Source organism: Pantherophis guttatus, chromosome 5, assembly GCF_059756535.1.
Source record: "Pantherophis guttatus breed Tessera chromosome 5, ASM5975653v1, whole genome shotgun sequence".
Lineage (NCBI taxonomy): Eukaryota > Metazoa > Chordata > Lepidosauria > Squamata > Colubridae > Pantherophis > Pantherophis guttatus.
This window is the reverse complement of record NC_142067.1, coordinates 51,559,080-51,581,922: the sequence shown is the minus strand read 5'-3', so window position 1 is coordinate 51,581,922 and position 22,843 is coordinate 51,559,080. Positions and strand designations below refer to the sequence as shown.

At 43.9% G+C, this 22,843-nt stretch overlaps 1 protein-coding gene across 11 annotated transcripts in view; it reads left to right on the top strand.

Annotated features, from left to right (window-relative positions):
- The window catches only part of SCAF4 (SR-related CTD associated factor 4), a 74,951-nt gene that overhangs the window by 5,348 nt on the left and 46,760 nt on the right, over positions 1 to 22,843 (top strand). For 5 of the 11 annotated variants that reach the window (XM_060686390.2, XM_060686387.2, XM_060686386.2 and 2 more), the window contains exon 2: positions 4,878 to 5,040. The exons of the other annotated variants lie outside the window; for them this stretch is intronic. In XM_060686390.2, the coding sequence (XP_060542373.1) occupies positions 4,912 to 5,040 (129 nt within the window). In that variant the 5' untranslated portion in view covers positions 4,878 to 4,911. The remainder of the gene's footprint in view (positions 1 to 4,877; positions 5,041 to 22,843) is intronic. 11 annotated transcript variants of the gene reach the window in all.

The window sequence follows — 22,843 nt, the reverse complement described above, 5'->3', positions numbered from 1 at the left end:
GTCTCTAACCTTCGCTTTGTGGTGAAGGTTGTTGAGAGTGTGGTGGCACGACAGCTTCCTCAGTACCTGGATGAAGCTGTCTATCTAGATCTGCTCCAGTCCAGCTTCAGGCCTGGGCACAGCATGGAAACGGCATTGGTCGCGTTGGTGGATGATCTCTGGAAGGCTCAGGATAGGGGTTGTTCCTCTATCCTAGTCCTGTTAGATCTCTCAGCGGCTTTTGATACCATCGACCATGGTATCATGCTGCACCGGTTAGAGGGGTTGGGGGTGGGGGGCACCATCCTACGGTGGTTCTCCTATCTCTGGCCGGTTGCAGTCGGTGTTGGCAGGGGGGCAGTGGTCGACCCCGAGGCACCTTGTTTGTGGGGTGCCGCAGGGGTTGGTCCTCTCACCCCTTCTGTTCAACATTTATGTGAAGCCGCTGGGTGAGATCATCTGTGGTTTTGGGGTGGAGTTCCATCAGTACGCTGATGATACTCAGCTGTACATCTCCACCCCAGGCCATCCCAATGATGCCCTTGAAGTGATGTCCCGGTGCCTGGAGGACGTGCGGGTCTGGATGGGGAGAAACAGGCTTCGACTCAACCCTTCCAAGACCGAGTGGCTGTGGCTGCCGGCGTCCCAATATAGCCAGATGGTGCCATCGCTGGCTATTGGGGGCGAGTTACTGGCCCCCTCGGAGAGGGCTCGCAACTTGGGCGTCCTCCTGGATGCACAGCTGTCTTTAGAAGAGCATATGACGGCCGTGGCCAGGGGGGCTTTTCATCAGGTTCGCCTGATTCGCCAGTTGCGTCCTTTTCTGGATCGGGACTCCTTACGCACAGTCACTCAGGCTCTCGTCACTTCCCGCCTGGACTACTGTAATGCTCTCTACATGGGGCTCCCCTTGAGGAGCACCCGGAGGCTCCAACTGGTGCAGAATGCGGCCTCGTGGGGGATTATGGGAGTGATGGGCCGCTCCCATGTGACACCCCTCCTGCGCGAGCTGCATTGGCTCCCGGTGGTCTTCTGGGTGCGCTTCAAGGTGTTGGTTACCTCCTTTAAAGTGCTCCATGGCACAGGGCCTCCTCAGGGTGCCGTCAGCCAGGCAATGTCGGCTAGCGACCCCCAGGGGGAGGGCCTTCTCTGTGGCAGCACCTGCCCTCTGGAACGACCTGCCCCCGGAGATACGTAGGATACCAGATCTCCGTGCTTTTCGCCGTGCCCTCAAAACTTTTCTATTTCACCAAGCTGGGCTGGCGTAACCCTCCCCCTCTTAGATATTTTAATTGTAACGGATTTTAGTTGGGATGTTTTAAATGTGGGCCAAAATTTGTTTAATTCTTTTAATAATTTTAAATTTTGTATTGGATGTTTTTTATTCTTGGCTGTTCACCGCCCTGAGTCCAGCAGGAGAAGGGCAGTATAAAAATTTAATTAATTAATAAATAAATAAATAAATAAATAAATTAATTAATTAATTAATTAATTTTTTACTTTCTGTTCTGAGACATGAACTAAAAATAAAAGAGAAACATGGAAAAGAAAAAAAAACCCAACAATTTTGTCTAATATGTAAATTCTTATGGTCCTCACAAAATGTATTAGCTTTTTCTTTATAGGTAAAAAAAGCATAAATATAGTACAGTGTAGTGCAAAGAAAAAGTTGCAAGGCTTGATTGCAGGAATGAAAGTATAGAGGAAGGAAATCCCAAATACTTTATATCATTTGGTGGCAAGCACTGTTCTTAATGGTTCTCTATTCTTGAGATGTATGATACATACAACTCATTCAAGGACATTGCCTGTAGACTTGGAAAGGTAACTTGTGTGAATATGGTATGATTTTAGAAGATCAGAACGTAGTACAAGTAGTCCTCAATTTAAGAATCAGTTCTGTTTCTGAAATCTGTCCTTAGGTCTAATTTGTATGCAACCTGGAACAGTTTTAGTATATAATATTGTGTAATGAACCATTGTGTACTTAACTTGAATCATTGCGTATTTAACTCAATTTTTTTATAATAGGCTCTGTTCTCAATCATGGGTTGTTCTTAAACCAGGGCACTCTTAACCTGGAGATTTGTTGTACAAGGAAAGACAGTTTCTATTATCATTTTCTAGTAATTATCAATGTAAGAAGCTTTTGTTTGCAATATTGACAGTTTTTTTCTCCATTTTATAGAGTGATATATATACAATATGTTGCATAAATTGTAGAGGTAACCATTTGGGAGAGTTACTGCGTACCTTCAGGCAAATATGTGTTACCAGTCTTCCTTGCTCAGTACAAGCTTATGTGGGAAAGATAATATTTTAATATTAAATGTTAAAATCTAAAGTAAAATTAGGGAATGAAGCAAATTCTAAAGCATAAAGTTCATATTCTCTCCTCCCTCCGAATTATGCACAATATTTTACCTGCAGTGGCTGGCAACTATTGTCAATGAGATCAATTGTGCCATTAGAACATACCGAGACCAAAATAATTTTCTTCACTAAGAGCAGTCCTCTTATGAATAACCCTATGGACTTTTGGAACTCTGGGTTTCTGATCTCACAATATGGGGATGTCATAGTCAATCCTGTTGATACAACAATATTATATTGAAGAAGGTTCACCAAATCAGTACCATATAAGGCATCTGGGGCCATCACTCTCTATCTCTTAGCATACAGAATATTATCCAAACAACTCTTATACCTGATTTTCAGAGACTCATTATCAAGATAACAAACTGTTGGCAAACTAATCAAAACTATAACTCTTAAAATAGCTATGTAATGCTCAGAATTATAAGACTAAAAAGACCTGCACATGGATTAGAAAAACAAAATTATACAATATGATTAAGAGAGCAAAAGAATTGAAATGGGCTGGTCACATAGCAAGAAGAACTGATGGCAGATGGATCAAGGCAGTCATAGAATGGATCCCACTTGATAAAAAATGTCCATGAAAGAGAGCTAAAGCAAGATGGATCTACGTCAACAAGTATCGCGGGTCTAATTGGCAAAAGAAAGCTCAGGACCATATTGGTTGGAAACATGTGGCAGAGGCCTTCATCCTGCAGAGGATAGACAATGGCTAAAATGATGATGATGAGATATATGTGGATAAAAAATGGAATATATAAGATGCCCAATCCAAGTAAATTCTACTTTTCTGTTGCTTAGTGGCAGCAAACTATTTGGAGAGTCTTTAGGAAAATACTGATCAAAACCAAGGAAAAACAGTCCATTTGAGCCAGTTCCACCAGATGTAAAGACAGACAACCAAAACTATCTACTTGTAGGTGTGGAACTTTTGAAACAGTGGTTACACAGAAGCACCCTTTTTTTTGCGGGGCACAAGGGAAGCACAAAGCTTCCGGTTCTGGCAAAAAATGGCCCATAATGAACAATGAGTTTGCTTAACCATTGTGTTTGCTTAATGAGTCCCAGAGAGCAGGTTGTAAAATTGGATGCAGTCACGTAATGACCTGCTCAGGACTATCACCATTTATGACCATAATTGCAGGCTCAGTTATTGTTAAGTGAGGACTAAAGTAATGCCATAGGGAACAGGCTTTGTTTACTCACCCAAAGCCTCTTGATTGTGTTAGAATTTTTAAATGTTCCAACTTATTGTCAAAGAACCAGTCCCACAAAAAGATTCCCAATATGTAGTCATCTTTTGTTATTCAAATAAAATGACTCCAATCTTCTCTCTGAATGTGTAATACTTGTAAGTTCGACATGATCATATTGCTGCTGTCTTTGGACTGGCTAGCATTCAGGATCTTTGGTGTGCTTAGTCTTTACCCAGGCCACTAAAGGCTTTAGACATTCAAATTTCTGGGCTTACATTTTTAATACACCATCCCCTCCCCTTTTAAAAAAAAAATTGATTTATATGCCGCCCTTCTCTGGAGACTCAGGGCGGCTTACAATGTGCTCAGCAATAGCCTTCATCCTTTTGTATATTTATACAAAGTCAGCTTATTGCCCCCACAACTGGGTCCTCAATTTACCTACCTTAGAAAGGATGGAAGGCTGAGTCAACCTTGAGCCTTGGCGAGATTCGAACCTGCAGTAATTACAGGCAGCTGGTCTTAATAACCAGCTTAATAACAGGGTGCCTTAGACCACTGTACTACCAAGGCCCTTAGAGCTATAAGCACCAAGAGTGCTTATAGAGATCATAAAGTAGCTCCTTTGATGGTCTTCCACATTTGGAGAGTTAATATCCATTCCTATGGAGAAGATAATCTGCTATTCTTATTCCTCAACAGAAGTGTGACAACCATTCAGCAATTTGGTACCTATTGCATCTGTGCTTCCCACAAATCAGGAAAACAGTCAGCTCTTCCTTTCATAATATCTGTGTCTGGGAATTATTTTGTATACCATATCAGGTTTGGTTCTCCTCCCAAATGCTAGGAAACTAAAGAAAGTAAAAAAGTGATGATCTGCCAAAAAGCGTTGAATTTATTTGACAGGTCATTCTGTTAATTTACAAATCCAGACCTTCGTGAATGGGCATGGGCATGGACATGGCTAAGGATTGTCCATAGGTTGTGCAATGGATGATACTGCCTTTTTAGCAGCAGGGAGCTGAGCCAAAGTTCCACTGAATTTATACTTGGTAGAGTCCTTTGAGTTTGGATGTCCAGCTACCTTCTTTTTCCATTAATGAGTTCTTCGTACTATTAGTGAGTGTCTGAGCAGGGCTGACCCACAGCCAGTATTTTGCTGTGAATGCTATTGGACTATGGATATCTCTGATAGTGACTTTCAATTTTTTTCTGATTAAGGGCTGCTGCTTTCACATACTTCATTTCAAATCTAACCAAGGTGTTATGTAGCATTTTAAATTTGTTTTACCCATATTTTTGTTTGGTGCTATTTATTAGACCTCTACTACAGGGGTTCCCCAATCCCTGGTCCATGGATTGGCATCGGGCTGCACAAACAAGCGAAGCCCCATCTGCAGGATGCAGGCAGCACACGAAACCACGCCCCCTCTGGTCTGCGGAAAAACCTCTCTCCATGGAACTGGTCCCTGGTGCCCAAAAGGTTGGGAGCCACTGTTCTACTGTTTCAGTTTCTTTCTCCCTTAGTATTCTGTAAGCTCAAAATTCTAGATAGTAAAAGTGATAAGGGAAACATTCCCATTCATCCTAGTCACATGTGATACCAGCCTTCAATATTGGGATGCCTACTGCATGGCTATGTGATCCATAGATGCTGGGCATTTCGGTATGTTTGAATGTTCACTATGTCATTAGCACAATATTGTCCCGATGGACAACAGCACAACCTGAATATATATCAGTTGCCAAAGAATTTTGGTTTATATTGAGGGAGTCCTCCTTATAGAGCCTCATCTCCTATCCCTCTCAGCAGAGCATATTGGAAGTTGAATGACAGATTGGTTGAGCTAATGTAATGGTATGTGGGAATGACCTTGGGAAGTAGGAGGAAGATCCTCAGTTTATGCAACAGTCTGATTAGAGGCAACTCAGTCCGCGGGGGGGGGGGGGGGAGAAGCATGGGAAGTGTTTCAGAAGGGACCTTCCCTAGTTTTCTGGAGACTCGAGGAGGGGAGAAATGCAAAATTAGTGCAAGTTACATTAACATCTTCCAGTGTACAAGTATAGATTGTGTTGCCAAGGAGGTCAGCAGTTTATCTTGTGGTTTTCTATGGAGGAATCATAGCCTCAGATGCACTGAAGTTCCTATCAGGGTGGATAAAAATCAATGATTTTTTTTAAAAAATCAAAAAAAATTCAGATTTTTAAAATTTAAATCGGATTTTTTTGATTTAAATTGGATTTTTTTGATTTAAATCGGATTTTTTTAAATAAAATGCTTTTTGAGGAAAATATATTACCATCCAAAGGTTATTCCATCATGAAATAAAGATTAGTTTTTTAATTATGTAGAATAAGGCTGTATATGTTTAATTTGTTTGGTAAATAAATTCCATTAATCCATTCACAATGTCATGCTCTTCCAAAGGTTTTTGTAAGATTATTGGGCAGTTTCTCTGCCTACAAGATATTATCACAGATGCTTGGTTTACTTTTGCAGTTCTCAAAACTGAATTTGACTCAGCAGAGATCACATGCCTCTTCTTCACAGCAAAAATGTTATAACATGAACAGAGTTGAGAAAAAGACCTTAATCCTATTGTTCTACAAACCTATGAATACAGAATCAACCCCTTCAGTGCTAAGTTTCACGAAGTTCCGTGAATAGAATAGAAACAATATTTTTCTGATTGTTTGGAGTGGAATAGATCTGCACAAGAAGAAAGTGAAACTAAGTGTGAGGAGAAAGGGGCAAGCAGACAAGCAGTACAAAATGAAAGTGAAACTTTCTGAGCACAATACTGCACAGCCATAGACAGTCAAGTCTTTGGATCTTTTTGTGTGTATGACTTGAGGTTTACCACATTCTTTCCTTGGAGGAAAAAACCTATAATGGCAGCAGGCTGTAAAAGAGACCCAGTTTGGCAATATTTTAATGAAGTTCCTTTACCTATCGGTAAGGCAGGCATGCGTGCAAACTGCAAACACTGCAACAAAGAAATGCAAGGCCTGGTGGCCCGAATGAGGCAACATCATGAGAAGTGCTGTGATGAAGATGACCAAAGAAACACATTTGAACAGGCAGGATCTTCAGGTTGGTAAACATTTTTATTGAATCATATTTCTAAAGACTGCCTTGAACTGTCATGGTTGAGCAAAATTATATTTCTTATTATTACTGCATGTTACTGTCATTTAGTACAGTTATGAAGAAAAGCAAATATTCCTTTTGGGGCAGTGCTGTGTACAATAAGCAGAAATTGTATAAACAATAAAATAACAACATTGACTTTTTTGTTTAGGGGAATTCATGGATTCTGGAAACTATCCACCTTCAAGATCACCATCCTCCTGTTCTACAGTTTCAGAGTTATCCATCCAGGATAGTGCTTCATTAGCATCATCATCATCAGACACCCACAGCCACTTATTACTATCACCTAAAAGAAAGAAAAAACCCTTCCCTCCTGGAACCACCATAGATAAGTTTGTGATAAAAACTAGCAGATTAGAAAAAGAGTTAATTGATGAAAAAATTGCCCAGTTTGTTTATGCAATGAACTCTTCTTTCCGTCTGACTGAGAACCCACATTTCATTAATATGGTTCAGTCACTGAGACCAGGATACAGTCCACCCAGCAGAGCAGATGTTGCAGGGAAACTGCTGGATAAAGTGTATGACAGAGAAATGGAGCAATGTGCAACAGCTCTGGAGGGTAGAATTGTTAACCTAAGTATTGATGGGTGGAGTAATGATCCTATTGTATGTGCCTGTATAACAACAGAAGAAGGGAAAGTCTTCCTTGCACAAACGATATGTCAGGAAATGCACACACAGCAGAATACTTACAAGAAGTGGCAGTAAAAGCTATAATAACATGTGAACAAAAATTCAAATGTCTAGTACGCAGTTTGGTCACAGACAATTCTGCAAATGTATCCAAGATGAGAAGAAATTTAGAAGAGCAGGAAGGGAATACAAAGCTAATAACATATGGTTGCAGTGCTCATTTGCTGCACCTCTTATTCAAAGACTTAAGTGTTCCAGAAATAAAGACTAATGTTGTTGAAATTGCTAAATACTTCCGTAACAATCATTTTGCTGCAGCAGTTCTGAAAAGGATGGGTGGAACCAAGCTAACGCTCCCACAAGATGTTAGATGGAACTCTGTGGTGGACTGTTTTGAGCAGTATATCAAGAACTGGCCTATTCTGATGACAGTTTGTGAAGAAAATCGAGATAAAATAGATGACATGTCACGGCCAAAATCCTCAACATTGGGTTTAAGAGAAATGTTGAACATATGCTGAGATCCTGAAACCCATCTCTGAAGCTTTAAACAAAATACAGAAAAATAGCTGTTTTATTGTTGATGCTGTTGAAATTTGGAAGGAACTGAGTGAACATTTAAAAACAGAACTACACATGGACAGAATTAAATTACAAGCATTAAAAAAATGAATGGGACAAGTACTGTCTCCAGCTCATTTTTTGGCAAATATTGTCAATATCCAGTATCAGGGTCAAAACTTAAGTGCTGAGGAAGAGGAGTTAGCTATGACATGGGTATCCAGCAATCATCCATCTGTAATGCCAACTATAATAAACTTCAAAGCTAAGGGGGAACTATTCAAGAAATATATGTTTGCTGAAGACATTTTTAAAGAAAGTCACACCAGTGAACTGGTGGAAGTCACTTAAGCACTTGGATTTAGAGACTGTTCAAGTAATGATTTCACTTTTAACAGCAGTAGCTTCTTCTGCAGGCGTTGAAAGAATATTCTCTTCCTTTGGACTCATTCATTCTAAATTGAGAAATCGTTTGGGACCCGATAAAGCAGGAAAGCTTGTTTTTCTTTTCCAGATTATGAACAAAGAAGAAGATGAAGATGACGAGTGAGCTACAGAGGACAGTATTTAAGTTTTTCATGTGTAGGCTGGGCTGACAGTCTAAGTTTCTTAAAATATATATATTTTGTTTAGCCAAATTAGTTAACAAACATGGATGTTTGTTTAAGCAAATAACATATGCTGTAATGTTATTGTTTCAGTTGAATAAATCTATTTAAATTGTTATTATTAGGGTAATAATTATTTTTCTCCTTCCTAAGTACAACAGAAAAGTTGTCCAAATATGAATGATTAACCTATTAAACTGGGGATAAAAAAACTAATATGAAAAGTTGTTATTCTAAAAATCTTCATCTACTTGCATATTAAAGTTATACTAGCAAGAATTAGTCTTTATGTAGAAAACTATGATTTAAATCAAGCCTTACTGACTAGTGATTTAAATCATGATTTAAATCAATTTGATTTAAATCAAATCCACCCTGGTTCCTATAGTCCAAAGTTCCACTCTAGGCCTTTCTGTTGCTCTCCTTCCTGATTTGTATTCTGCCCAAGACTTAAATGAAGAGGGCAGAAGTCACCAGGATGATTTGTAGCTCAAGATTTTGGGACTCAGTATTGGTTCAATTGCCCACAAATCTCTGTTGCACCTCCTCAGAAGTCCAGCTTCATCCAGAATTGAAGTGGTTACAGTTGCGATTTGCAGGTTAAATATCAGGCCTTACAAATACTGTGCTACAATCAAACCCAAGGGTGTCAAACTCGCAGTAGCACATTGCAGTCACATGATGTTTCATGACATTTTCCCCCTTCGCGGAGCTGGGGTGGGCATAGCTGCGCGTGACGCATCTGGCTCATGGGTCGGATGACACCCCTGACCTAGCCTATTCTGTTTGACACCCCTACCTAGCCTATTCTGCTGAACATCAGTAGTCCAAATATATTAAATCACCAATTGTACCTTTGCTGCTAGCAAAGAAGGAAGAAAATCTGGTCCGTCACAGCTTCAATTTTTCACATATAGATCATCTCTGGTTTATATAAGTCTTAGGTCAATTTTATAGATTTTTTTCCCATAAGCCATGGAAAACGTGTAAAATATAGCTAGCTTCTTGTGCATGCACAAGCATAACAAACATACACGGTGCATATGATAATCTGATTTGTGCAACAATTAGAATGGAATGGATGTGTAAACTGGGGGCTGCCTGTATAGGCCTTTTCCAAGCAGGACAGTCTAACACAATAAAGATGCCATTGCTGATATGAGACCTTCCAGATTCCCAGGGACCGTCCACCTTCATGTGTTCATACATTGAGAGTACTGTGTGTAGCTATCTTTCTGAAGTCACATCTTGTTCATAGGTTTCCTTTATGTGACTTTCAACTGGTTTTAAAACCTCCATTGTACTATTGTTTTGAACTCATCCACGAATTGTACACCAAATGTCTTATTTGGAAATTGCCTACATAAACTGTCCAGCCTCTATGGTATTACATATGAATCTCAAGGTAAATTTAATATATGACTGAACACAGGATTCAACTACAATTCTAAAGGAATAACAGGACACATATACCATCAGAAGAGCTATCTTAGAAGGATGAGGACTAAGCTTTCCTTTCAGTAAGTTTTTCTCCACCATCTGGTAACTCTCCAGTGACCACCAGCTTGAATAGAAACTTACTGTACCCTTTTCACTCACCCTTCACTGAATTTATTCAGAATGGCAACATAATCTTTGGTCTCTCCCTATATTAAATACTACAAGCTCAATTTGCCCATGTTTTCCCGAAAATAAGACCCTGTCTTGTATTGTTTTGAACCCTGAAATAAGCGCTTGGCTTTATTGCCATGCACTCAAAAGCCCAATTGGGCTTCTTATCAGGGGATCTTTTATTTTGGGAGAAACAGGGTAGTAAAATTGAACAATCTGAATAGTTTAGTGAGCTGGTTTAGTAGATGCAGTTTTTAGAAGTAGAAAAGAAGACGACAATCTTCATTTGGCACCCTTATGACTACAGCAAATTGGATGGGAAGGAATGAGAAGAAGGTCAAGGGCTCAGAAGTAGTTCTGATAGTTTTAGTTAATGAAGACATCTTGCTATATAGATGAATGTTAGCGATTTTGTCTTCACAATATAGAATCACAAAGTGTAAGTGGCTATGTGGAGGCACTTTGATAGAAAATACAATAAAATACCATAACACAACTTACGAATTATTCTTGAAATAAGAAACTGCAACCATACTCTTCAAAAAAAATATTTTTAAGTATATTTTTATGATATAATTATTCTAGTTTTTTTGAACAAAATTGTTTGGTCTTTTGGTTCTGTTACCATCTCATAGAATGACGTGTTACATGAATAACATTTTTTTTAAAAAATTGGCCCTGTCTATTAAACTCACCAAACAAATAAAGTATCTTGGCATTGCTTATGAAAATTTGAACACTTAATTGTATTTCATACCTATCTGTAATGCAAGATAGGAGGAACTTGCAACGTTTTGAATTTAAACATTTATTTCGGGATTTAAGTGAGTTGTTCCGTTATTATTAGAAATAGTATGATACTATTCTGACTATCCTAGAAATGTTTGAAACATCTGTTTTAGTTCAAAACAGATATTCAGTACTATACTTGGGTGTGGCCATTTTGAGTTCAGGATATTTTAGCAGTGGAGAACATTGGAGAGAGAGCTTTAACTGGAAACTGAAAGTTTTGATTTTTTTTTTGTACATTCCTAATTTTCACACAGCTGACAGTCTATGCTCTGAACTGTCATCAGAATATAGGATAGAGAGTAAAGGTGTTAAGTTACTGTTGGGTCCTGATAAAGCATTAAGAAGAATAATGGGAAGAATAGTTTTCACCATGGAACCATTGTCCTAAGGGACCAGCATGCTTCCCTTGCTGTATGTATTCAAGGATAGACATTGTAAGTGAAGTTTTACTCCACTGTGCTGATTCTAGCATTTCTGTTCTCTGATTTTAAGAAATATTTTCCATATTGGTTTTGTTAAGGACTTTTGGAAACACTTCCTCCCCAAAGAAAGATTTCAGATTTCCCATTCTCTTTTCCAAAAGTTTAGGTCTGGTCAAATAGTCTGTATTAGCCAACCACTTTCATTAGTATTACTTTACTTTGTTTTATAAGTGTCCCTTTTTGCAGTGGTAGGATTCAAGTAATTTAACAACCGGTTCTCTGCCCTAATTATTTTTTCCAACAACCAGTTTGCCAAACTGCTCAGAAAGTTAACAACCAGTTCTCCCGAAGTGGTGAGAACTGGCTGAATTTCACCACTGCCTTTTTGTAAAGAATATGAATGCAATATAAAAATATCACAAAACAAATATTATGTGGTAGAATAAAAAATCTTTCATAAAGATTTTCCTTCTGGAGGGAAATATAAAAAAATCCAATACCATATTGACATCATTCTTTTAAAGAATGATTACATCAATGACATCTGTGTGACTATACCTTATTTACTTGGGCAATTCAGGTACTGTATTTTTTTGCACTATAAGACGATCCAGACTATAAGAAGCACCTAGCTTTTGGGGAGGAAAACAAGGGGGGGAAAATATGCCTCTGCCTTCCAGCAATTTGCCTCCTTACAGCAAACAGCCTGATCAGCTTCAGTACAGCTTGCTTTAGCACAAGCAGCTGATTGGCAGTTGAACTGGCCTCCTGGAATAACGCCAATCAGCTGTTCCAGGCTACGGGGATCGCCGCTGCACACCCCATTTTTGGCCTTTGTGTGTCCCATTTTTGGCATGTTCCAGGCGGTGGTGACCACCACCAATCACCGCAATTCGGTGATGGCGATTGATGGCAGTGGCAATCCCCGCTGCCTGGAACGGGCCGAAAACAGGACGTGCCTGGAACGGGCTGAAAACAGAAAACAACCAAAGGGTGGGGGCCAGAGGGTGGGTGCGGCTTTGGCAACATTTGCTCTATAAGGCGCACAGAAATTTCCACCCACTTTTTTTGGGGGGGGAAATGCGCCTTATAGCGCGAAAAATACGGTAGCTACTTTGGGAGGTGGGTGGGATAGTAAAAAAAGTCATTCCTGAAATGTTCTGCTCCAAGCCTGGGTTTCTCGTGGGCGCTGAAAGTACCAGCCTTCAACCTGGCTGTTTCTCTGTGTCTGGCTTTCCGGATGGGTCCCCAAAGCACTGTGCTGCAGAAGACGCTCCCCAGCAAGAGGGGGATGGAGAGAAAAAGCAGCTGCTGATTACATGAAGCGTTCTCGTCGAGTCCGTTCAAAGCCAGTTCTTACGTCGCCTAATGGGAGTCCCCCCCCTGTGTGAGCAATGCTGCAATCCGCCTGGAACTGGGCACACCATCACTTGCTACTGTTCTGTGGAAGTGTGGTATTGGCTACTGGCTGACCCTATGGGTCAGACTTCCAGATTACTATTTAGGCCAGTGCTTATGGCAGGACGACTTCCACAGTCCTTGGGCCAGCAATATTAACACCAAAATTATGAAGATAGGTATTCCCCCTATTGAAGCCTTTATGCTTGGCCCAGATGCAGCCAAATCACTGATATTCCAGCGATTGGATGATATTGAAAGACAACAGAATCTGGCATTTGGTGCAGGAGTATGTTCTCCGTTTTCTCTCGGTATTACTCCCCAAACGCACCCCCAAATAAAGGTTGGCCTTTTTAAAGGCACGTTTTAATGTGATCCCCTTGAATGTCCTAGAAAGCAGGTGCTCGGGGTGTGTGAAATCCACCCACTGTTCATGTGATGGCCGATCTCCGGAATCGTTGGCTCACATCGTATTTATATGCCCCCGTTATCGGGAGGTAAGGTCAGAACTTATTTCTCCCATTTGCCAAAGATTTCCTGGAACATCTGAAAATCTTAGCCTTCGCTTCTTACTCCAAGATACTGATTCTAAGATTACATTAAAGGTAGCAAATTTTTTTGCTGCAGTATTGGTATGTAAGAGTCGGGGGAAGGGACAGGCTGGACCCATTGACTGAGGTCAGCCTCACTGATCGTCAGCGGTTGAGCTAGCTGGTGATTGTATAAAGTGCCGATATGTGGATTTTATGCAAATTGCAATATAGTATTTTCTACCTATGTATAATTTTAATCGACCACAGTCCATATAGATTGGAGCTAAAAAATTTTATAACACATGAACTATGAGCTTGACGGAGTGGTTTTCTACCACTGATCTTGTTGTCGTTTTGCACTTCAGTCTGGTCGTGTGCCAGCTACGTGCCTTTGATGTTTTGGTTATTTGGTCTATGATCGCAATAAAGTATGCTATACTACATGAAGCGTTGTTCTCCGGCGACCTGTTTTCTCTCCCCTGCTCTCTTGTTGGGGGAGCGTCTTTCATAGCACAGTGCTTTGGGTCCTGTAAGTGTAAGTCCCATCTGGAAAGCCAGGCAGAGAGAAACAGGTTGAATCCTGTTTCTCTCTGGCGCAGCGCTTTCTGGACTTACCAGGACCCAAAGCTCAGTGCTGCAAAAAAACTTTCTCTCTCCCCCAGCAAGAGAGAGGGGAGAGAAAACAGGTCGCCAGAGAACACATGGAGGGCTCCATCATGTGCTCTCCAGGTCAGCCGCTGCTGCTTCTGCCCCTGCTGCTCTTGCCTGGGAGAAAAAGTGTTTTGGAGCACTGCTCCAAAAAGTGTTTAGTCGGACTCCTGTAAGTGCTATCCGGAAAGCCTGTGCTGCCTGAAGCTCCCGTTTCGGCTGCCTGCTGCAGCCTGGAGCTCCCATTTCGGGGGCCCCGCCTGCCGCGGCCTGAAGCTCCTTTTGTTAATGTTGCTGCTGCCGCCAGGCACCTTGTCTTGAGCCTCCTGGTCTCACTCTCCTAGACTTTGAAGGAGGAAGGGAAGGGAGGGAGGGAGAGGGAGAGAGAGAGAAAAGAGAGAAAGAAGGAAAGAGGAAGGGAAAGAGAGAAAAGGAAAGAAAGAAATAAGAGTCAGAAAGAAAAAGAAAGGGAGAGACAAGAAAGAAAGACAAAGAAAGAGAAAGAAGGAAAGGGAGAGAGAAAAGAAAGAAAAAGACAAAGAAAAAGAAAGAGGGAGAGACAAGAAAGAGAAAGAGACAAAGAAAGAAGAAAGGAAGGAAGGGAGAGAGAGAGAGAAAAAGAAGAGGAAGGAAGGACCACAAACCCTGGCACTAGACGTGGCTTCAGAAGATGCTTTGAAACAGGACAGCAATCTAGGACTGGAAGGGACCTTAGAGGCCATCTAGTCCAACCCCCTGTTCCAGCAGGAAACCTTATATTGTCTGGATTATTTTGGTGCCTCTAACAGAGAGGAAAATTGCCAGAAAGGAGAAGAAGTTTACTAGGACAAGGCTGCCATTCAGAAAGGGGCAGAGATGGTCCTTGATTTATGACCACAATTGAGCCCAAAATTTTGATTGCTAAGCAAGAGCATTGTTAAGTGAGTTTCACCACATTTTACTCAATCCATGACCTCTCCTGGCTCTCACAGTCATGTGCAAGCTAGGGAAGAACATCTGAAGGCGTGTGTAATGTTCTAAATGTACAGAAGCTATAGTTAAATGTGTGGCAGAAAGTGGAGTCTGGGTGTGTTTTTCCAAATGTGAGGTTGAATATGTATAGTTTTAGAAGAGTTGTGTGTTTGTGTGTGTGTGTACATACATATACAGTATATATAGTAGATAATGTATCTTTTTGTGTGCCTATACATTTGTACACATATGGCATATATACATAGGATTAAATAGTATATTTTAGATGTTCAGTAGTAGTAAATAAATAGACAGGAAAATTGTATCTTGTTGAGGCCTTTGAGGCGAGGAGAGGCCAGGCACCCTAACCCTTGACGTGAGTGACATCAAGGGTTAGGGTTGTGACACTACGCCCACCCAGTCACATAACTACCAAGCCACGCCCACCCACATGACCACCCAGTCACATGACCACGAAGCCATGCCCACCAAACAAGCCACGCCCACAGAACCGGTATTAAAAAAATTTGAAACCCACCATTGGAAAATTAAAAAAACAAATTGAAGGTTTGATTTTGGTTGTTCAAGCTATTTGAAATAATGCAATCAAGTCTGGCATTGAAAAATTACCAAATGATTTGAGGTGCAGATTGTGCAAAGAATCAGAAGAAACAGTAGATCATATATTAAGCTAGTGCAAGAATATCACAGAAACTGGTTATAAATAATATAACACAGTTGCCAAAATGATGCACTGGAGCATTTATAAAAAATTGACATGTTTGTTTTGTTTGTTTGTTTTGTTAAATTTATATACCGCCCTACTCCCGAAGGACTCAGGGCGGTGAACAGGCACAGAATAAAATACATAAATACAAAAGTTAGAAACATAATTAAAACCAAATTAAATAATTTAGCCCAAGACAATTAAAAATCCCAATAATTTAAAGCAAATTAAAATTCCAATTTAACAATTTAAAAGAAAGGGGAGAAAACTAGGCCAGGCCGGCTTGCTGGAATAGGAGGGTCTTAAGAGCACGGCGGAAAGTGTGCAGATCCGGGATCCTCCGTATCTCCGGGGGGAGCTCATTCCAGATAGTGGGTGCCCCCACAGAGAAGGCCCTTCCCCTGGGGGCCGCCAGTCAACACTGCTTGGCTGACGGCACCCGGAGGAGCCCCTCTCTATGAGAGCATACCGGCCGGTGGGAGGCTGTTTGTGGTAGTAGGCGGTCCCGTAAATAACCAGGTCCTAAGCCATGGAGCGCTCTAAAGGTGGTAACCAAAACCTTGAAGCGCACCTGGAAGACCACCGGGAGCCAGTGCAGCTCGCGCAGGAGAGGTATCACACAGGAGCGCCATGTTGCTCCCATAACCACCCACGTGGCCGCACTCTGCGCCAGTTGGAGTCTCCGGGTGCTCCTCAAGGGGAGCCCCATGTAGAGAGCGTTACAATAGTCCAGGCGGGAGGTGATGAGGGCATGAGTGACTGTGTGTAGGGAGTCCCGATCCAGAAAGGGACACAACTGGCGAATCAGGCGAACCTGATGAAAAATCCTCCCGGTCATGGCTGTCAAGTGCTCTTCTAAAGACAGCCTTCAATCCAGGAGGACGCCCAACTTGCGAGCCCTCTCCTTGGGGGCCAGCGATTCGCCCCCAATAGTCAGTGATGGCGTCAACTGGCTATATTGGGACGTTGGAAACCACAGCCACTCGGTCTTGGATGGGTTGAGCCTGAGCCTGAGCCTCCCCATCCAGATCCGCACGGCCTCCAGACACTGGGACATCAAGGGCATCGTTGGGGTGGTCCGGGGTGGTGATGTACAGCTGGGTGTCATCAGCGTACTGGTGGTACTTCACCCCGAAACCACAGATGATCTCGCCCAGCGGCTTTACATAAATGTTGAACAGAAGGGGCAAGAGGACCGACCCTTGTGGCACCCCACATATGAGGGGCCTCGGGGTCGACCTCTGCCCCCCTGCCAACACAGACTGCAACCGGTCGGAAAGAAAGGAGGAGAACCACCGTAGTACAGTGCCCCCCATCCCTAACTCTCCCAACCGATGCAGCATGATACCATGGTCGATGGTATCAAAAGCTGCTGAGAGATCTAATAGGATCAGGACAGAGGAGCAACCCCTGTCCCGAGCCCTCCAGAGATCATCCACCAACGCGACCAATGCCATTTCCGTGCTGTACCCAGGCCTGAAGCCTGACTGGAATGGATCCAGATACATGTGCCAGTAATGAAAAATTGGTGGAAAAATAAAGTTGAAAAAGTAGTTGAAAATGACCAGGTTAAAATATTTCTGAATACAAAAAGTTTTGGCTTATAACATATCGGATTTAACTGTGATTGAAAAGAAGAATAATTGGATAATTTAATTATTGATAATTGATGTGGCAATACCAGCGAATAGTAGAATATAAGAAAAAGTTGGAGAAGATCACAAAATATCAAGATCTGAAAATGGAACTTGAAAGATTATGGCATAAACCAGCCACTGTAGTCCCAGTGGTTATCTGCTTACTGGGTGCCATACCAAAAATATCTTGGATGACACGTAGACAATTTGCACATTGGCAAAATTTACATCTGTCAATTACAAAAGTCTATACTGCTTGCATCACTTATATGCTAATCTGATACATTACGACATCTTAGCTTCTTGAGAAGAAGTTGATGCATATCAAAGTCAATACCAGCTAAAGAACTGGCAGCTGTGATTTCATAATGTGAATATGTATATTTCATAGTGTATATCATAATCATAGTATTACCAGACCCTTTATCTTGTATGCATAAAAGCATACAGAACCTCAGGAAGCTAGAACCTGAAATTTTCATAGAGCTATAGTGTATGTTTTATACAGTGTGAGTTATGGGTAGTAGATTTTTATTTATTTTTATTTTATTTTGAATTTGTATACCGCCCTTCTCCCTGAGGACTCAGGGCGGTGAACAGCCAAGTAAAAACATCAAATACAAATATTAAAATACAGTTAAAATATACATATATAAATTTGGCCCCATTGATTAAAAACAATAAACAAAACACTTAAAAACACTTAAAAAAATTAGGCCAGCCCGGCTTGCTGGAAAAGGAAGGTTTTAAGGGCACGGCGGAAGGCACCGAGGTCTTGGATTCTCCTTATCTCTGGAGGCAATTGATTCCAGAGGGTAGGTGCCCCCACAGAGAAGGCCCTCCCCCTGGGGGTCAGCAGCCTGCACTGTTTGGCTGATGGCACCCCGAGGAGGCCCTCTCTGTGGGAGCGCACGGGTCGATGGGAGGTCGTCGGTGGCAGCAGGCGGTCTCGAAGATAGCTAGGCCCTATGCCATGGAGCGCTTTAAAGGTGATAACCAACACCTTGAAGCGCACCCGGAAGACCACTGGGAGCCAGTGCAGCTCGCGCAGGAGCGGTGTTACATGGGAGCGCCAGGCTGCTCCCGTCACTACCCACGCTGCTGCATTCTGGACCAGTTGGAGCCTCCGGGTGCTCCTCAAGGGGAGCCCCATGTAGAGAGCGTTGCAGTAGTCAAGGCGATAGGTGACGAGGGCATGAGTGACTGTGCACAGGGAATCCTGATCAAGAAAGGGCCGCAACTGGCGGATCAGGCGTACCTGACAAAAGGTCCCCCTGGTTACAGCCGTCAGATGTTCCTCCAAGGACAGCTGCCTATCCAGGAGGACTCCCAGATTGCGAGCCCTCTCTGTGGGGGCCAACGACTCGCCCCCAATAGTCAGTGATGGAGTCAACTGACTATCGGGATGCCGGGAGCCGCAGCCACTCAGTCTTGGAAGGGTTGAGCCTGAGCCTGTTCCTCCCCATCCAGATCCGCACAGCCTCCAGGCACTGGGACATCACTTCAAGGGCATCGTTGGGGTGGCCTGGGGTGGAGATGTACAGCTGGGTGTCATCAGCGTACTGGTGGTATCTCACCCCAAAGCCACGGATGATCTCGCCCAGCGGCTTCACATAAATGTTGAACAGGAGGGGCGAGAGGACCGACCCCTGAGGCACTCCACATATAAGAGGCCTTGAGGTCAACCTCTGCCCCCCTGCCAACACGAACTGCGACCGGTCGGAGAGAAAGGAGGAGAACCACCGTAATACGGTGCCCCCCATCCCCAACTCTTCCAACCGGTGCAGCATGATACCATGGTCGATGGTATCAAAAGCCGCTGAGAGGTCTAACAGGACCAGAACAGAGGAACAACCCCTGTCCCGAGCCCTCCAGAGATCATCAACCAACGCGACCAATGCCGTTTCCGTGCTGTGTCCAGGCCTGAAACCCGACTGGAACGGATCTAGATAGGATGTTTCCTCCAAGAATTGTGGAAACTGTCGCGCGACCACACTCTCAACAACCTTTGCCAGGAAGCGAAGGTTGGAGACAGGACGATAGTTGGCCAATATTGCCGGATCCAGGGACGGCTTCTTGAGGAGAGGGCTCACCACCGCTTCTTTCAAGGCGGCGGGGAAGTGACCCTCACTCAACGAAGCGTTGATAACACCCTGGAGCCAGCCTCGTGTAACCTCCCGGGAGGCCAGTACCAACCAGGAGGGACACGGGTCCAGTAAACATGTGGCCGCACTAAGTCTCCCCAAAATCCTGTCCACATCATCCGGAGTCACAGCATCAAACTCCTCCCAGGTAACATTCTCAAGACTATTCCTCGTCACCCTGCCCTGATCTACCCAGTCAGAGTCCAAATCCCCCCGGATCTGAGCGATTTTGTCATACAGGTATTGTCCGAAATCCTCCGCCCTGCCTTCCAAGGGATCCTCCCGCGCTCCCGGATGGAGCAGGGAGCGGGTTACCCTGAACAGGGCAGCCGGACGATTCCCTGATGACGCAATAGAGGCGGAAAAGTAGTTAAACTTTGCCGTCTTTATCGCCACTAGGTAGGTCTTAATATGCGACCTTACCAGTGTTCGGTCAGATTCAGCGAGACTGGCCCTCCAACCGCTCTCTAGGCGTCTTTTCCGGCGTTTCATCTCCCTCAGCTCCTCGGTGAACCAAGGAGCCGCGAGGGATCGACACCGGGTCAGAGGCCGCAAAGGCACGACTCGATCCAAGGCCCCACCAGCCGCCCGATCCCAGGCAGCTACCAGGTCCTCGGCCGAGTCGTGTGCCAGATCTTCAGGAATTGGCCCAAGCTCCGTCTGGAACCTATCAGGATCCATCAGGCACCTGGGGCGGATCCATCTAATTGGGTCCGCCTCCCTGCGGCGGGGTGTAGTGGTTCGAAGGTCCAGACGAAGGAGTGAATGATCTGACCATGACAAGGGTTTCATATCTATATCCCCTATAATAAGACCACTCAACCACTGGCCAGAGACAAAAATCAGGTCCAGCGTGTGTCCTCCCCCGTGAGTGGGGCCATGAACTAACTGGGTCAGGTCCATGGCCGTCATGGAAGCCATGAACTCCTGAGCCATCTCTGACGTTCCACCAACGGATGGCAGATTGAAATCACCCATGACCATAAGCCTGGGTGTATCAACTGCCACCGTGGCTATCACGAGTAGCTCGGGCAGGGCCGTTGCCACGCGGCAGGGAGCCAGGTACGTAAGCAGCAAGCCCATCTGAACCCCATGACCCCATCTCACAAAGAGGGACTCACATCCGGCAATCTGTGGCACAGTGGTCTCCCTTGGACCCAGACCTTCGTTAATAATAACCGCCACCCCCCCGCCCCTCCCCTGGGCCCTCGGCTGATGGAATGCTCTGAAGCCTGGTGGACACATCTCAACCAGAGGGACCCCTCCCTCCGGGCCCAACCAGGTCTCCGTAATACCCGCCAGGTCCGCTCCCCCCTCTTGAATAAGATCGTAAATGAGGGGGGCCTTATTTACCACGGACCTGGCGTTGCACAGCATCAGCCGGAGGCCCAGGTCCTGAGTATCTGAGCCACCTAGTATCTGAGGGGAGCCTTGAGGACCGGGGCGTGCAATCGCTCTCAAGTAGCGAGTGCGCACCCCCGGCACAAGATAAGGTCCTCTGCTCCCGCCATATCTGCCCCTCCCATCCAAAATTTTGACCCTACACTTGGAAGTTCTGAGGAACTATAGGATGGGATAGGTGAATCTCAGCAAATGGAGATGCTGTTGATGTGGATACCTTGTGGGTTTCAGTTATCACCCTATGTGGGATTGCACCTCTCCTGAAAGAGGAAATCCAGACATAATTTACAATGTGGTAAAATTTGTTTTTGGACTTAGTTTGGTAGTACATAAATTGTATCAGTATGATATATAGGCTGATGCATGGATATTTTAAATTTTATCATATCTTTCATGTTATTTTGCTGTTTATTTTGTTATATTTGTAATTTTTCTTTTTATGTGCTTGTCTTGGGCTGTACTTTTCTACCGGTTTTCCTCTATCTTGACAGTTCAACGTTAGTATATGCTAAATGCTCTTAAATTTTTTCTCTGGATCTTATTTTTTAATTTTTTTTTTTAATTACCGTATTTTTCGAAGTATAAGACACAGCTTAGTTTTGGGGGAGGAAAATAGAAAAAAAATTCTGCCTGCCAGGTATTCATCTGGTTAGCGTCCTTAGTCTGGTTAGCTTCAGCACATTAGTTTGCTGGTTTTGAGAGTGTGCGTGCCCTTTTTATCCCCTACTTGGGGATAAAAAACAGCTTCTAAAGCACAGCTGATCTTTGGAGAGAGAAGCAATAAGAAAAGCAAGCCGGAAGATCGCTTCACTGTCATTAGGGCTGAAAAACAGCTTCTCCTGTGTCCAAGCAATGGGCGTTAACCTTGTCTTATTGGCCAGAGACTGAGTTGAATTTGTTTAACCACGCCTCATCTTCCTAGTTGGGCCCCAGTTTCTTAATTCAGTCGACCTAAAGAGACTTATTTTTTTGCTAATCCATTGCTTAGACTTTGCTTGGCTTTCTTGGACTTTTTTCTAAAGTGGCGGTGTTTCGGTGGCGTACCAGCCTAGTGCCGCTCAGCTGAGCCGCTTATCAAGATCGTGGCGGCTCCTTTCCCCGGTGAATTGGCACGCCACGTGTAGTCATCAGACCGAGGCTTCAGTCTATGTGAGTTGGTAGCCGGGAGAGTGCTATAGAGCTGTGGTGTTGGCTCTGCATACACAGGGACAGAGAATTTTGATCATGGTGCCAGTTCACATGTCTCTCCCTAGCTGAGACTGCGGAGAAGTGCTTTGGGTCTGTGGTGTTGGCTTGGCGCCATTTTGCCTCACTCCGTCGCTGCAATTAGTTGCGCTTTCAAGCCGTTTTGTCGGCTTGGCACAGCGAGGAAAGCTACAGCTTATCCCTTTGGATCCTTTTCTATTTGGTGTGGGGTAGGTTTTATTGCAGCAGTGGAAGGGCACAGGTGGGTGGTGTACCATTTTAAGTCCCATACCAGATCCGCATACAGTCCTTCAAAATGGTGGACCGCAGATGCTCTCATTCTAGTGAATGCGTCATTCTCCCCTGGGCACTTGGGCTCTCGGGCTCCAGCCACCAAATGAGGAAGGCCAGCTTCCAAGGGCCCTGCCACCTGATCCAAAGCCTCGGCTCCGAGGTCCATTTCATCGGCCTCAGAAAAGGATGCCAGGAGGCGGCAACGGGCCTTGGAAAAACACTTTGACAAGGCCCAAAAGCTGGTGGAGGTCAGCAGGGAGTATCCCACTCCAGGCAGCAGTGGAGGGCCTGGCTCTGCCTTACAAGGAGAAGTCTTGCTCCAAGATCATCAAACAGATCAGTTTGATTTATCCCCTAACGTGGCAATGGGCAAGGAGGTACCTTATGCCCCCACACAATCCAGTGAATTTATATCTGGTGCCATCACCTTAGAACCGGGACCGGCCTCTCTCCATAGGTCTCCCCGCCTTTCAGCCACCTTCACTTCTACCGTGGCGGGGCTCCACCCGGAGGAGGGCCAGTGGGCTACCATGACACAGAATATGTGTGATATGATTGCACACACCATTTCAAGCAGAATTGAT